This window comes from Podarcis vaucheri (assembly GCF_965113315.1).
Source record: "Podarcis vaucheri genome assembly, chromosome: 2".
Taxonomy (NCBI): domain Eukaryota; kingdom Metazoa; phylum Chordata; class Lepidosauria; order Squamata; family Lacertidae; genus Podarcis; species Podarcis vaucheri.
In genome coordinates, this window is record NC_138760.1 from 18399654 (window position 1) to 18416518 (window position 16865).

The 16865-nt window shown below is 47.4% G+C and overlaps 1 protein-coding gene and 1 long non-coding RNA gene across 3 annotated transcripts in view; one reads left to right on the forward strand and one right to left on the reverse strand.

The window, feature by feature from the left end:
• LOC309526726 overlaps positions 1 to 16865 on the forward strand; it is a 168371-nt gene that overhangs the window by 125222 nt on the left and 26284 nt on the right. The window lies entirely within an intron of this gene.
• The window catches only part of TIMELESS (timeless circadian regulator), a 72860-nt gene that overhangs the window by 4717 nt on the left and 51278 nt on the right, over positions 1 to 16865 (reverse strand). For both annotated transcript variants that reach the window (XM_082212378.1, XM_082212379.1), the window contains exons 23-27: positions 16196 to 16338; positions 14575 to 14815; positions 12640 to 12708; positions 11216 to 11334; positions 7838 to 7946 (exon numbers count right to left, since the gene is read on the reverse strand). In XM_082212378.1, coding sequence (XP_082068504.1) covers positions 7838 to 7946; positions 11216 to 11334; positions 12640 to 12708; positions 14575 to 14815; positions 16196 to 16338 — 681 coding nt within the window. The remainder of the gene's footprint in view (positions 1 to 7837; positions 7947 to 11215; positions 11335 to 12639; positions 12709 to 14574; positions 14816 to 16195; positions 16339 to 16865) is intronic.

Here is a 16865-nt window from a genome sequence, read left to right on the forward strand (position 1 = left end):
AACTGAATGAATAAGGTCTCTTCCATGGATGTCAACTTTGCATCATTATTATTTATTATTATTATTATTATTATTATTATTATTATTATTATTATTATTATATCTTTGCTGCTTTTATTACACTATGTACATCTCCTGGAGAGTGACGTGGGTGGCGCTGTGGGTTAAACCACAGAGCCTAGGACTTGCCGATCATAAGGTTGGCGGTTCGAATCCCCGCGGCGGGGTGAGCTCCTGTTGCTCGGTCCCTGCTCCTGCCAACCTAGCAGTTCAAAAGCACGTCAAAGTGCAAGTAGATAAATGGGTACCACTCTGGCGGGAAGATAAACGGCGTTTCCGTGCACTGCTGTGGTTCGCCAGAAGCAGCTTAGTCATGCTGGCCACATGACCCGGAAGCTGTACGCCGGCTCCCTCGGCCAATAAAGCGAGATGAGCGCCGCAACCCCAGAGTCAGTCACGACTGGACCTAATGGTCAGGGGTCCCTTTACCTTTGTATACTGCCATGGGGGTTGGATTAAATTGACACAGACTTTGGACATGCCTGCTTTATGGCTTGCCAGATTCTCCCTTGTCCCAGCCAGGTATAATAATAATAAATAATGAATTTTTATTTATACCCCGCCCACCCTGGTTCAAAAAACCAGGCTCCGGGCAGCTAACAACAAATTTAAAACATTTAATTGATGCAACAAAAAACACCATATAGTATAAAACATGAATAACAATAAATTCAGAATTCAAAAATCAATTTGGGGGGGGGGGAATCCATCCAATAAACATTAGATGATCACCAGGGCTAGCTGGCTAAATTAGTCCTATTTGGTCCAGTGTGGAGACCAGGGGAGAATTAGCTGTGGGATCCCAGAGCGGGTAATCTTCATAAAAAGGGGAGGCAAGGAAGGGGAATAAAAGATCAGGCTAAGTTCAAACTTATATGCAGAATTCATCATGCGAAAGGCTGGGCTGGATGAATCCCAAGCCGGAATTAAGATTGCCGGAAGAAATATCAACAACCTCAGATATGCAGATGACACAACCTTGATGGCAGAAAGTGAAGAGGAATTAAAGAACCTTTTAATGAGGGTGAAAGAGGAGAGCGCAAAATATGGTCTGAAGCTCAACATCAAAAAAACGAAGATCATGGCCACTGGGCCCATCACCTCCTGGCAAATAGAAGGGGAAGAAATGGAGGCAGTGAGAGATTTTACTTTCTTGGGCTCCATGATCAGTGCAGATGGTGACAGCAGTCACGAAATTAAAAGACGCCTGCTCCTTGGGAGAAAGGCGATGGCAAACCTAGACAACATCTTAAAAAGCAGAGACATCACCTTGCCAACAAAGGTCCGTATAGTAAAAGCCATGGTTTTCCCAGTAGTGATGTATGGAAGTGAGAGCTGGACCATAAAGAAGGCTGATCGCCGAAGAATTGATGCTTTTGAATTATGGTGCTGGAGGAGACTCTTGAGAGTCCCATGGACTGCAAGGAGATCAAACCTCTCCATTCTGAAGGAAATCAGCCCTGAGCGCTCACTGGAAGGACAGATCGTGAAGCTGAGGCTCCAATACTTTGGCCACCTCATGAGAAGAGAAGACTCCCTGGAAAAGACCCTGATGTTGGGAAAGATGGAGGGCACAAGGAGAAGGGGACGACAGAGAATGAGATGGTTGGATGGTGTTCTTGAAGCTACCAGCATGAGTTTGATCAAACTGCGGGAGGCAGTGGAGGACAGGAGTGCCTGGCGTGCTCTGGTCCATGGGGTCACGAAGAGTCGGACACAACTAAACGACTAAACAACAACAAAGTTCAAATTGAAAGCCAGGCAGAATAGCTCTGTCTTACAGGCCCTGCGGAAGGAGGTTAAATCCTGCAGGGCCCTGGTCTCATGGGACAGAGCATTCCACGAGGTCGGAGCCATCACTGAGAAGGCCCTGGCCCTGGTGGAGGATAATCTGACTTCCTTAGGGCCCGGGACCTCTAAACTATGATTATTCATTGATCTTAAGGTCCTCTGTGGGGCATACCAGGAGAGTATAAAAGAAGGAGGTTCATCAAGCCCCTGTAAGGTTACTATGCTAGTTGGGCTATGCCTTGCTCAAGGGGTCAAAGGCTGGTTAGGCCTGAAAAACATATTGCTCTGATTACAGATGCTGTCTCCCATGTCTCCCTGATTCTGCCACGACTGCCAGAATCTTTCCCCACCCAGATAAATGCAACAATATGAGACGGCAGCAACCAATTCCGCAAATTAACATGTTTTTTAAGAAACGAAACTTAAACTTGAAGAGGGGGAGAATCCTGTGTAAGCGTTTGAGAGCATGCCCATCCAGATTAACGTTTTTGGGTTCAATAATGTCAGTATGAACTAGGATGCTAAAATGGGTTACAGATTAACCACCAGTTTGAGGAAGTTATTCTAGGCCGAGTTGTGCAATCAGCGAGGGCTGAGCTTAGGCATTAGTGCTGATGCTTTTAGTGCCTGTTCTTTATTTGTACTTGGGTGTTTTTAAGACACCTAAACGCAGGAAAGGAGCACGTGAAACCGTTTCCATGTTATATGGACAACTGCCAAGAGGAGGAAGAAAACTAGTGCACAAATACGCCCTCATTTTACAACAGCATACAGAGTGTGCATGTACAACAATAAGAGACTCTAAATCAATAGAATGTTTATATATATATATATATATATATATATGCTTTCGTAGATTTTCACGGGTACAGGAATGCAGGTTTTGGTGTCTTCGGGTGTCTTCCCGTGTAAGAGTCGGGGTGTCTGTGCGACGTTTCGACGAGGTCTCACTCGTCATCTTCAGGCTGGTGCTTTCGGCTTCTTGTTACTGGAACAGAGCAGAGTCTGGTGTTTGAGTTCCTATAAATACTGTTGAGGGGTGTGGTGTATAGCCTCCAACGTTCTGGGCAAAGAGGAAGTTCCTAGATTAGTGTGCCTTTTCTTCTTTTGTTCCTTAATTACTTGAGGGATATCTTGGGTGATTTCATGAGTGATATTCAGAATATCACTGGGTGGGTCATTAAGTGTAGATTAGTTGCTAAAGCTTTCGTGTCTTGACCTCTTGAGCTTGTGAAGAGTTTTTCTGAGAAGATGGCTGTGCTGCATTTAGTTGTGCTCTGGCTTGGCTTCGTGTATAGGGGCGAGCTATGGTTTTGTGCCTTGTGCCAGCCAGATCTGTGTAGGGATTGCAGGGGGGTGCAGCATCCGGAGGTGCCACTATAGTTTGGCTACTGGATGGAGTCTGTAATATGTCTGTGGAGAGGGTCTGGGTTTGGGTCTGGTGTGGTTGATTGGTGACGGCGTTCTGTGTGCCTCTGGTTCTGGTGTCGGTTTTTGTGGGGAGGGCTAATTTCCAGATGTCTGGCAGGCGGGACGTGTCGTCACGCTTGTTCATGTTGTGAGGGTGTTTCTCTATCTCGATGGCTTCCATGATTATTCTCTTGTGGTGATGTTCCATGTTAAAGAGCAATTTGGAATCTGCAAAATTAATTTCATGTCCTGTTTCTTTCATGTGTTGGAAAAGAGAGGAAGTTTTTTCTTCTTTTTTGACGGCATTCTTGTGTTCTGCGATACGTGCATTTATTCGTCTGTTTGTTTGTCCAATGTACGTGGCTGGGCAGACTTTGCAGGGTATTTCATAGACCCCTTGGTTTTCCAGCTGGATTTTGTCTTTTGGGTTTCTGAGGATATTGGCTATTTTTTGGTTGGTGCAGAAGGCTGTTTTGATATTGTGTTTATGGAGGATTTTGCTGATTTTGTCTGTAGTGCCCTTGATATAAGGAAGGAGGGCCATGCCATTGTTTTCTTCTGTGTCTTGGTTTTTGGGGGGTGTTTCTTTTTGGATTAGCTTCGTAACCCTGTTTTTCTGGTATCCATTGGCGATTAACACATTTGAGAGATTCTGTAACTCAGTTGTCAAGTGGTCTTTGTCAGCCAGGCGTTTGGTTCTGGAGATGAGAGTCTTGGCTACGGAGTTTATTTGTGCAGGGTGGTGGTGTGATTGTGCATGTAAGTAGCGGTTGGTGTGTGTTTTTTTCCGGTAGATAGTGTGTCCTAGGGAGCCATCAGGTTTTTTGTAGATTAGGACGTCAAGAAAGGGGAGTTGGTTGTTGTCTTCTATTTCCATAGTGAATTGTATTTTGGGGTGTAGGCTGTTGAGATGTGTGAGGAAGCTATCTAGTTTTTCTTTCCCGTGTGGCCAAATTACAAAGGTGTCGTCAACATATCTGAGCCAAAGTTTGGGTTTGTGTTCTGACTTGTCTAAAGCATTGGTTTCAAAGTGTTCCATGTACAAATTTGCGATGACCGGTGAGAGGGGTGATCCCATAGGTGCTCCTTCTATCTGTTTGTATCTTTGTCCATTGTGGATGAAGTACGTGTTGGTTAGGCAGTGGTTGGTCAGGTCCAGGATGTATTTGGGGGGGTTGTATTTGTTTTGAATGGCTGTCAAGGCTTCATTAATGGGCACTTGAGTGAAGAGAGATACAACATCGAAGCTCACAAGTAGGTCATCGGGATGTAGGTATTGTTTCTTTATTGTTTCTATGAACTGGAAGGAGTTAGTAACGTGTGAAGCGATGGATTCTGCATAGGGCTGAAGTTGCTTAGCGAGAAATTTAGCGAGATTTTGTAGAGGTGAGCCTATGGAGCTGACTATTGGTCTGAGTGGTGTTCCTTCTTTGTGTATCTTGGGGAGACCGTAGAGTTTGGGGCATCTGGATGATTTTTCTCTGGGGATGATTCTTAGCTGGATTTCTTCACTGATAGGAGAGGCTTTTATTTTGGATTTGGTGGTTTTTTCCAGATAGGTGGTGGGATCTGTTTTTATAGGTTGGTAGGTAGGGTCTTGGAGTAGATTTGATAGTTTTGCTTGGTAGTCCGATGTGTTCATCACAACAGTGGCGTTGCCTTTGTCTGCTGGGAGAATGATTATGTTGTTGTCTTTCCTCAGGTTGGTGAGTGCTTTCTGTTCTTCTTTGTGTAAATTGCTTCTGGGTGGTTTGCTGGAGCAGAGGATGTTGGTGACTTCAAGTCTGATTTTATTGGCTTCATCTGGGTCGATTTTGGTCAGGCTAGCTTCGACTCCGCATATGATGTTTTCCGTGGGGATGCGTCTCGGGGCGACTGCAAAGTTGAAACCTTTGGAGAGTACTTTGGTTTCAGTTGGGGTGAGGATCCTGTTTGATATGTTATGTACTGTTTGTTTCATGGGTTGTTGTGGAGGGTGGCTGGGCTTCTGGCGTTTCTCTAGTTTGTAGAGTTTGTTGGTGTGTCTGTCTGTCTTATGTGAGGTCTCAGTTTCAGCTCTCCAGACGGCTAGTTCAGCTCTCCAGACGGCTAGTTTGCCAAACTTTGGCTCAGATATGTTGACGACACCTTTGTAATTTGGCCACACGGGAAAGAAAAACTAGATAGCTTCCTCACACATCTCAACAGCCTACACCCCAAAATACAATTCACTATGGAAATAGAAGACAACAACCAACTCCCCTTTCTTGACGTCCTAATCTACAAAAAACCTGATGGCTCCCTAGGACACACTATCTACCGGAAAAAAACACACACCAACCGCTACTTACATGCACAATCACACCACCACCCTGCACAAATAAACTCCGTAGCCAAGACTCTCATCTCCAGAACCAAACGCCTGGCTGACAAAGACCACTTGACAACTGAGTTACAGAATCTCTCAAATGTGTTAATCGCCAATGGATACCAGAAAAACAGGGTTACGAAGCTAATCCAAAAAGAAACACCCCCCAAAAACCAAGACACAGAAGAAAACAATGGCATGGCCCTCCTTCCTTATATCAAGGGCACTACAGACAAAATCAGCAAAATCCTCCATAAACACAATATCAAAACAGCCTTCTGCACCAACCAAAAAATAGCCAATATCCTCAGAAACCCAAAAGACAAAATCCAGCTGGAAAACCAAGGGGTCTATGAAATACCCTGCAAAGTCTGCCCAGCCACGTACATTGGACAAACAAACAGACGAATAAATGCACGTATCGCAGAACACAAGAATGCCGTCAAAAAAGAAGAAAAAACTTCCTCTCTTTTCCAACACATGAAAGAAACAGGACATGAAATTAATTTTGCAGATTCCAAATTGCTCTTTAACATGGAACATCACCACAAGAGAATAATCATGGAAGCCATCGAGATAGAGAAACACCCTCACAACATGAACAAGCGTGACGACACGTCCCGCCTGCCAGACATCTGGAAATTAGCCCTCCCCACAAAAACCGACACCAGAACCAGAGGCACACAGAACGCCGTCACCAATCAACCACACCAGACCCAAACCCAGACCCTCTCCACAGACATATTACAGACTCCATCCAGTAGCCAAACTATAGTGGCACCTCCGGATGCTGCACCCCCCTGCAATCCCTACACAGATCTGGCTGGCACAAGGCACAAAACCATAGCTCGCCCCTATACACGAAGCCAAGCCAGAGCACAACTAAATGCAGCACAGCCATCTTCTCAGAAAAACTCTTCACAAGCTCAAGAGGTCAAGACACGAAAGCTTTAGCAACTAATCTACACTTAATGACCCACCCAGTGATATTCTGAATATCACTCATGAAATCACCCAAGATATCCCTCAAGTAATTAAGGAACAAAAGAAGAAAAGGCACACTAATCTAGGAACTTCCTCTTTGCCCAGAACGTTGGAGGCTATACACCACACCCCTCAACAGTATTTATAGGAACTCAAACACCAGACTCTGCTCTGTTCCAGTAACAAGAAGCCGAAAGCACCAACCTGAAGATGACGAGTGAGACCTCGTCGAAACGTCGCACAGACACCCCGACTCTTACACGGGAAGACACCCGAAGACACCAAAACCTGCATATATATATATATATATATATATATATATATATACACACACACACACACACACACACACACACACACGCTAGAACTGCTTTCTGTCTCTGCGTGTTCATTGGCTGAGCTTCTGTGATGTCATGGACTGCTCACAAACACATTCTGAAATTCTGAGGCTGCAGGTTCAGATCTACAGATGACAAACAATGGAGGTTCTGAGGGACGTGAAAGGTCTATCTGGCAAGGGGAATGGGACCTTCAGAGGGCCTAGGAGCAACTGAGCTTCCAATTCATTCATTCTGCATTTTTTAGTTCCTGATCTCAAAACCCAAGTAGGTTTGTATGAGGGAATATGGCTTCCCAAATAGCCTGGACCTAAGCCATACGTCGAAACAAAACAAAACAAAACAAAACAAATCCTTCCAGTAGCACCTTAGAGACCAACCAAGTCAGAGACCAGCTTTCGTGTGCTCATACCAAGACAGTGGCACCTTGGGTTACAGACGCTTCAGGTTACAGACTCCGCTAACCCAGACATAGTACCTTGGGTTAAGAACTTTGCTTCAGGATGAGAACGGAAATTGCGCAGCAGCGGTGCGGCAGCAGCATCAGGAGGCCCCATTAGCTAAAGTGGTGCTTCAGGTTAAGAACAGTTTCAGGTTAAGAACAGACCTCCATAACGAATTTAGTTCTTAACCCGAGGTACCACTGTAACTAACTTAGTTGGTCTCTAAGGTGCTACTGGAAGGAAGGATTTATTTATTTAAATTTTATTTTGTTTCGACTACGGCAGACCAACATGGCTACCTACCTGTAACTAAGCCATATGGGTCTTCATAGGTTGTACCCAGCACTTTGAATTGTGCATGCCCAGAATAGACTGGCAGCCAGTGGCGCTGCTGGAACAAGGGAGTGACATGCCTTTTCAACAGGCAGGGTTGCTTCAGTGTGTTTCCCTTTCCATACACCTACCGGCTACTTGCTCTTTGGTCTCCCCCTCCACTTCTTTAGAGGCAATGGAAGCAGCTGCTTGTCGTAGTTGCTCTGGGCTGAGTTTGGCTGGGATGCGCCAGAAAGATTCCTGTAGGAAGTAAAGAAGGTAAATACATGCTGTTAGCTCCTGGTTACAAGAAGGCACTGTTTGCTTCTGCTGTTGGCTCCTTCTTGGAAGCTTCTTGTTCCCAGCAGAGCTAAGTAGAGGTCCTATGGCTGGGTCGGGAGGGCATGGGGATGAGAGACCAACTCCCTTCTCTTGCGGGGGCCCAATTAGTGCCATTGCCTTCCGTTAAGAGTTTGGGTGTAATTCTTGACGCCTCCCTTTCCATGGAGGTGCAGGTTACAGCAACAGCCAAGGCGACATTTTTCCACCTTCGCCGCATCAAGCAGTTGGTCCCTTACCTTTCCCGCCCCAACCTGGCCACAGTGATCGATGCGACGGTCACCTCCAGGCTTGACTACTGCAATTCGCTCTATGTGGGGCTGCCCTTGAAGCTGTCCCAGAAACTCCAGCGGGTGCAGAATGCTGCAGCGAGGCTCCTCACGGGGTCTCTGCCATGGGAGCATATTCACCCAGTGCTTTTCCAGCTGCACTGGCTCCCGGTGGAGTACAGGGTCAGATTTAAGGTGCTGGTTTTGACCTTTAAAGCCCTTCACGGCCTAGGACCCTCGTACCTATGGGACCGCCTCTCCCGGTATGCCCCACGGAGAGCCTCAAGGTCCATAAATAGCAACACCCTAGTGGTCCCGGGCCCTAAGGAAGTTAGATTAGCCTCAACCAGAGCCAGGGCCTTTTCAACTCTGGCTCCGGCCTGGTGGAACGCTCTGCCTCATGAGACCAGGGCCCAGCAGGATCTGATTTCTTTCCGCAGGGCCTGTAAGACAGAGTTTTTTCTCCTCCTGTGATGAGGCTGCATTTTAATATTTTAACGTTTCAATATTTTAATTGTTCTATTTTAACCTTGTTTTTAAGTTGTATTCATTCAACTTGTTTTTATTATTGCTTGTTAGCCGCTCTGAGCCCGGCCTTGGCTGGGGAGGGTGGGGTATAAATAAAAATTATTATTATTATTATTATTAGTAGTAGTAGTAGTAGTAGCAGCAGAGCTCAAGGACTGTTGCGCCAGCCTGGATTTAAACCAAAGGGTTGTACGCAACGAAGTTGTTTCAATCGTGCAAGCAGTTCCACTTGTGCAATGGAACTTATCCTCTTCATGTGTGACTCTCCCCCCCCCCAAAAAAAAAATCTGTTCTAGGGGTTCATCTACCGGCTCCAAAGCAGACGCAATGTGTGGAGGCGACACTATGCAGGGAGAGAGGGAGGGAGGGAAAATTCTGTTTCGCAAGAAGGCCTTGGGCAAACAGGAGGACATAATCCAAACCTGATCTGGTCATAAATCATTGGGACAAAACACTTCAACATAGTCAAAAAAGGAGAAAGGACAGATACCAAGATAGAAAGGCAAACCTTTACGAAATAAATGCAGGGGGGGCGGGCGGAACACCACATTATTCATTAAATTAAATTATCTTATCTTCTATGATTGTATGAAAGGCAAGATTACAAAGAGCCAACTGAATGGTTCACGTTGCAACAGAGCACAAATGCTGGAATATTTCTGCAGACAGAGCGAGAGCCAATAGAGGAATACAAGCTGCTGTTCCACCAAAGCCACAAACCTAACACATAACTGTGGCTGATGAGACTGAAGTACTTTCGTCTTTGTTTAGGAGCATTTGGGAATGCTTTTGCTCATCTTTCCTGAATATTTATATTTCTCCCACTTCTTTCAACACTTTTTCCTCAGTCATCTCCAAAAATGTACATACAGTGGTACTTCGGGTTACATACGCTTCAGGTTAGATTCCACTAACCCAGAAATAGTGCTTCACGTTAAGAACTTTGCTTCAGGATAAGAAGAGAAATCGTGCTCCGGCGGCACGGCAGCAGCAGGAGGCCCCATTAGCTAAAGTGGTGCTTCAGGTTAAGAACAGTTTCAGGTTAAGAACGGACCTCCGGAACGAATTAAGTACTTAACCCGAGGTACCACTGTACAAAGCAGGAAAAACCACAAATGATGAACAGGGCTAAATAGAGAATTTTTTTTGGTGTGGGACTGTACCAAACATTCCTGGAGCTCATACTTTTTAACATGTGTTAACTTAGGATCTTGGATGCGTTCCAAGTTCTTCTGGGTCACTTTAACCTAGGAGTGACACTCGGCTGTCTTATTCTAAGCAGGAAATAGCTAAGCTCACAGAAACCCAGCTTCAGTTAAGGCAGGAAAAGGAGGAACATATCTGGCAGCCCTCTTTAGGGAAGTTTTTAATGACTGATGTTTTAATGTATTTTTAATCTATTGTTGGAAGCCGCCTGCTGAGTGTGTTCCATTTGTAAATTGAGTCCCCTGCTGCTATGGGAAAGCACGCCTTGGTTTAAGAACGCTTTGGTTTAAGAACAGACTTCTGGAACGGATTAAGTTTGTAAACCAAGGTACCTCTGTATTACAAAAAAGGCCCGTTCCTTAAAAAATGTTTTACACTCACAAACCCACTCTCCTTCCATATCCTTTATGGGATGCGGGTGGCGCTGTGGTCTAAACCACTGAGCCTCTTGGGCTTGCCAATCAGAAGGTCGGCGGTTCAAATCCCTATGATGAGAGTGAGCTCCCACTGTTGCAGCTCCTGCCAACCTAGCAGTTCAAAAGAACACCAGTGCAAGTAGATAAATAGGTACTGCTGTGGCGGGAAGGTAAACGGCGTTTCCGTGCACTCTGGTTTCCATCACTGTGTCCCATTGCGCCAGAAGCGGTTTAGTCACGCTGGCCACATGACCCGGAAAGCTGTCTGTGAACAAACGCTGGCTCCCTCGGCCAGTAAAGCGAGATGAGCACTGCAACCCCAGAGTTGCCTCTGACAAGACTTAACCGTCCAGGGGTCCTTTACCTTTATAAAGGTAAAGGTAAATGGACCCCTGACCATTAGGTCCAGTCATGACCGACTCTGGGGTTGCGGCGCTTTCATCTCGCTTTCAGGCCAAGGGAACCGGCATTTGTTCACAGACAGCTTTCCAGGTTATGTGGCCAGCATGAGTAAAGCACTTCTGGCAAACCAGAGCAGAGCATGGAAACGCTGTTTACCTTCCCGCCGGAGTGGTACCTATTTATCTACTTGCACTTTGACATGCTTTCGAACTGCTAGGTTGGCAGGAGCTGGGACCGAGCAATGGGAGCTCACTCCGTCATGGGATTCAAACTGCCAACCTTCTGATCGGCAAGCCCTAGGGTCTGTGGTTTAACCCACAGCGCCACCCGCGTCCCCCTTTACCTTTATATCCTCTAGCAAAACAATTACCTGTTCACTGGCTGGGGCTCGAATCCCTACTTTACGCAGAAGCTTCTGGAAGCGCTTGTGTTCCATGGCATCCTCATTCTCTTCAGACAGTGGCACCAAAGGGACTGGCTGGGAACATCCTGGTGAAACAGGAATCTATCAAGCTTAATTCTAGAGCCATATGGGAAAGAGCAGTATAGTATTCTTGTCTACAACATCCTGGTGGATATTTGGCTCTTGAGCCTTTGTCTTCCTTATTAGACAACCCAGATTGATTCGAGTTTATATGCTGCTTTCCCACAATGAGGTGTGCCCAAAGCAGCTTGAAATGAAGGGAGAGCTCCATCAGTAGGGCATGAGACAAAGTTAATTTCAGGGTCGTGGGTTCAAACCCCACATTGGGCAAAAGATTCTTGCACGGTGGGGGGTTGGACTAGATGACCCTTGCGGTCCCCTTCCAAATCTACGGAAACATTAAAACGCAGAGCGTAGGAGAAAACAAATATGCAAAATACAGAGGAGTGTTAGCAAAATAAAATGACAAATCAACAGCTTCACAAACGCAGAACAAATTCAGTACTACAAAATAAATAAATCACCTAGGTTAAGTACAGAAATACAAAGTAAGGTGAAAGTTAACTAACTATAAAAGTTTATTGGACTGGTCTTGCTGCACCTCAAGGAGCCTGGCTTAAATGAAGTTTGGAGTAGAGGTGACATATACCGTATTTTTCGCCCTATAGGACACACTTTTTCCCCTCTAAAAATGAAGGGGAAATGTGGGTGCGTCCTATGGGGCGAATGCAGGCTTTTGCTGAAGCTTGGAGAGCGAGAGGGGTTGGTGCGCACCGACCCCTCTCGCTCTCCAGGCTTCAGGAAGACATCTGCAGCCTAGGCAGCCCTGTGGGAGGTCCGGCAGGGATGTCTAGGCTGCGGATAGCAGCCTGCCGCCCAGCGCGAGGGGCGCCCTGAAGCAGAGCGCCCCCCGCGCCAGGCAGACATCCGCAGCGTGTGGAGCCTTGCAGGAGTTCCCCGCAGGGCTCCCCACGCTGCGGATAGCAGCCTGCCGCCCAGAGCGAGGGGCGCCCTGAAGCAGAGCACCCCCCGCGCCAGGCAGACATCGGCCAGCCCCACAAGCTCGGGGGACAGCAGGGAGGCGCAGCGCCGCCATCCCGCTGTTCCTCGACCTGGTTCTGTTTCCCCGACCTGCTTTTGGGGGGGGGGAATAAAGGGATTTCCCCCCCCTTTATTTCCCCCCAAAAAAACTAGGTGCGTCCTATGGGACGGAGCGTCCTATGGGACAAAAAATACGGTAGCTAGCTGGCTCCCACATCGTTCCTCCAGAGGAGGCTGAGAGCAGCAGAAGGGAAATATTAAATCTCTTCCTCAACCTCTCCCCGCCCCTGCAAGCAAACAGGAATCTGCAACATTCTCCCTGTATTTACCATCCTCTTCTCGGTCAGAAGCTGTCCGGTTCAGGCAGTTCTGGAGCCATAGCAGAGGGCCGGACAGACCTACAAAGACAAAAGTGGGTGGAAAGATGAAGGGGCTCCTTCTCTTGATAACTTTAGGAAAGGCCCAGTGTTATTGGGTAGACCAGGCTTCTCCGATACGTGTGAAAAGGGCGAGGTGGTAAAAGACTGGATAGGTCAGTGAAATCAGTGTTTTAAAATGCTCCCTGCCCCCTGCAATGCTCAAATTCCTCTATTATTGTGTTTAAATCAGCACAGCAGGCTGGGCTGGAGATTCGTCCTGTTATTGGCATGGGATGTCCTGGCGAATTGAACAAAATTTGTACTTCCCACCTGAAGCGGCACAAAGTCCATTCTGCCATCCTAGGCCCAAATACTGTGTGGGTAAACAGAGAAGAATGGGGGGAAGGTACAACAGTGGTACCTCGGGTTACATACGCTTCAGGTTACATACGCTTCAGGTTACAGGCTCTGCTAACCCAGAAATAGTGTTTCAGGTTAAGAACTTTGCTTCAGGATGAGAACAGAAACCGTGCAGTGGTGGCGCGTCGGCAGCAGGAGGCCCCATTAGCTAAAGTGGTGCTTCAGGTTAAGAACAGTTTCAGGTTAAGTACGGACCTCCGGAACAAATTAAGTACTTAACCTGAGGTACAGTGGTGCCCCGCAAGACGAATGCCTCGCAAGACGGAAAACTCGCTAGACGAGAGTTTTCTGTTTTGGAGGTGCTTCGCAAAACAAATCTCCTATGGGCTTGCTTCGCAAGATGAAAATGTCTTGCGAGTTCCTGCGGGGTTCCCCCCCTTTTTCTAAGCCGCTAAGACGCTTATCAGCTGATCCGATAAGCTGATAAACCGCTAAAAGCGCTAATCCTCTAATCCTTCAATGGGCTTGCTTCGCAAGACGAAAAAACCGCTAGACGAAGAGAATCACGGAATGGATTCTTTTCGTCTTGCGAGGCACCACTGTATATCCCACCTTTTCCTCCAAAATGGTGGCATACATGGTTCTCCACCTCCTCACTCAACCCCCAAAACAACACTGAGGTAGGTTTTAGGCTAAGAGGCAGTGGCTGGGCCAAGGCCACGCAGTGAGCTATGGCCAAGTGGGGGTTTGAAACCTGCCCTCCCGGGCCCTTCACCACTACACCAACTACTACGTTCTTGCTCTCTCCACACTCCAAAGATTGCCCCAAAGCTGATCCCCAAATCTAGGTACCGTTCAGAAAGGTATTCCGGGCAATCCTAAAATTCCCTGGAAGCCTCTTGCAGCTTCCCAATGTGGTCGCAGGGGAGCAATGGGCATCTCGAAAGGTTCACGCAAAGTCATGCAGTTTGATGGCAAATGCCTAAGAGGCCAGGCCAGGAACTTCCTGAACTGTGTAGGCTCCCAAGAACCTCCCGGAGGTTTTGCAGCAGACATTTTGAGGGTTTCCCAGCAGAGGGAGGGAGGGGAAGGACTGAACAGAATTCAAAGTGTTGGTGCTGACCTTTAAAGCCCTAAATGGCCTCGGCCCAGTATACCTGAAGGAGCATCTTCACCCTCATCGTTCAGCCTGGACACTGAGGTCCAGCTCCGAGGGCCTTTTGGGAGTTCCCTCACTGTGAGAAGTGAGGTTACAGGGAAACAGGCAGAGGGCCTTCTTGGTGGTGGCACCCTCCCATCAGATGTCAAGGAAATAAACAACTATCTGACTTTTAGAAGACATCTGAAGGCAGCCTTGTTTGAGGAAGTTTTTAATGTTTGTTTATCGTGTTTTTAATATTCTGTTGGGAGCCGCTCAGAGTGGCTGGGAAAAACCAGCCAGATGGGCAGGATATAATAAATAGTAATTATTGCCTGCCCCCCAAACCACCATGTGAGCCGCGCCGCATCATGCCGCAATTCCTTCTCTTGCCACCAGGCTCTCACCTTCCTGCCTCAGGCATCGTACAAGCTCCTGGCAGTTCCTATCTGAGGCAGTTCCACCCTTCTTGTTAGGCTGCCCACCCAACGGCCTGTTCCCCACATCATGGCCACCATCCTTCCAGGCTGACTCCCCCTCTTCCTCGCTATCCAAGTCATCTTCCTCTTCCTCCTCCTCCTCTTCATCATCTTCCTCAGCCTCGTCCAGGTCAGGTATTGCGAAGTCCTTGGGGAACATGTCTTTGTTCTGAAAGGAAAAAGAAGATAGCTCGCTACGGGGGTCATAGTTAACAAGAGGCATTTTCCTCCTCCAACTACCAACACAAACGCTAGGCAGAAATAAAATCAAACCATTCCCCACAGGTAAACCCAAAGGTAACAATCCCAGCAAGGCCTGTCTTGAAGTCGCTGGAGGAGAAAAGGGAGCCAACCAGCCCAAGACGGCTGGTTAAATGGCTCAGGAGCGCAATACCTCAAGGACCGCCTCTTTCCATGTGAACCTACCCAGACCCTGAGATCATCTTCTAAGGCCCTTCTTCGTGTGCCTCCTCCTCAAGAGGTCCAGAGGGTGGCAACACAAGAACGGGGCCTTCTCTGCAGTGGCTCCCTGTCTGTGGAATGCTCTCCCCAGGGAAGTTCGCCTGGCACCTTCATTATACACCTTTAGGTGCCAGGCAAAAACGTTCCTTTTTAACCAGGCCTTTGGTTGATTTACATCCTATGCCCTTTTAGAATTTTTTTTTTTTGCGGGGGGGCTACTGGGTTGTTTTTATTTTTATTATGTATTTTGCAGTTTTACATCTCAATTTTATTCTGTGAACTGCCCTGAGACCCCCAGTACAGTAGCACCTCGACTTACTACCGCCCCTACTCGCAAACAGTTCTATTCGCGGCCGCGGCAAACCTGGAAGTAAATACCAGGTTTGCCACGATTCGCGCATGCGCAGAACGGCACCACCGTCGAATGCGCACGCACAGAATGGCGCTTCTACCAGTGACCCTGAGTGACTCATGAACGGACCTCCGGAACGGATTCCGTACGTGAGTAGAGGTTCCACTGTATAGGGCAGTAAATAAATAATAATAATAATAATAATAATAATAATAATAATAATAATAATAATAATTTATTATTTGTACCCCGCCCATCTGGCTGGGTTTCCCCAGCCACTCTGGGCAGCTTCCAACAAAGATTAAAAATACACTAAGATGTCACACATTAAAAACTTCCCTGAACAGGGCTGCCTTAAGATGTCTTCTGAATGTCAGGTAGTTGTTTTTCTCTTTGACATCTGGTGGGAGGGCGTTCCACAGGGCGGGCGCCACTACCGAGAAGGCCCTCTGCCTGGTTCCCTGTAGCTTTGCTTCTCGCAATGAGGGAACCGCCAGAAGGCCCTCGGCGCTGGACCTCAGCGTCCGGGGAGAACGATGGGGGTGGAGACGCTCCTTCAGGTATACTGGGCCGAGGCCGTTTAGGGCTTTAAATTCAATAAATTTAATAAAATAATAATAATAATAATAACCTGTCCAATGATGCCGAGGTACCCACACACATTCACACAAGCATTTTATCACTCGCCCGCATGCAGGAGAAAAGAACGAACAGAACAGAAGGCGGGTGCCATACCGCAGCAAGGGAGCCAGGTTTGCGCCTGCGTCTCTTGTAGAGCTCCTTTCGGTCGGACACCAGCCCCATGCTGAGCAGCTTTTCGGTAACGCGGGCCTTGGAACGCTTAGCGGTGATATGCCTCATCACATTGGCCAGGATATCTGCAGAGAGGGAGAAACCAAGGAAGGACTCACTCTGCGCTCGCTCCCAAGAAGGAATGGTTCTCCCTCACTTCTTTGTGTCCCCACATAACACGGCTATGAGGATGCTGAGCGCATCATTCTTCTCAGAGACCATTCTGGCGTCATCTCTGTTAAAACCCCCATACATGAAATGCCAAATGTATACAGGGGTACCTCAGGTTACAGACGCTTCAGGTTACAGACTCCACTAACCCAGAAATAGTGCTTCAGGTTAAGAACTTTGCTTCAGGATGAGAACAGAAATCGTATTCTGGCGGCGCAGCGGCAGCAGCAGCAGCAGGAGGCCCCAATAGCTAAAGTGGTGCTTCAGGTTAAGAACAGTTTCAGGTTAAGTACAGACCTCCGGAACGAATTAAGTACTTAACCCGAAGTACCACTGTATATAAAAAGGTAAAGGACAAGGACCCCTGACAGTTAAGTCTAGTTGCAGACGACTCTGGGGTTGCGGCGCTCATCTCGCTTTACAGTCCGAGGGAGCTGGTGTT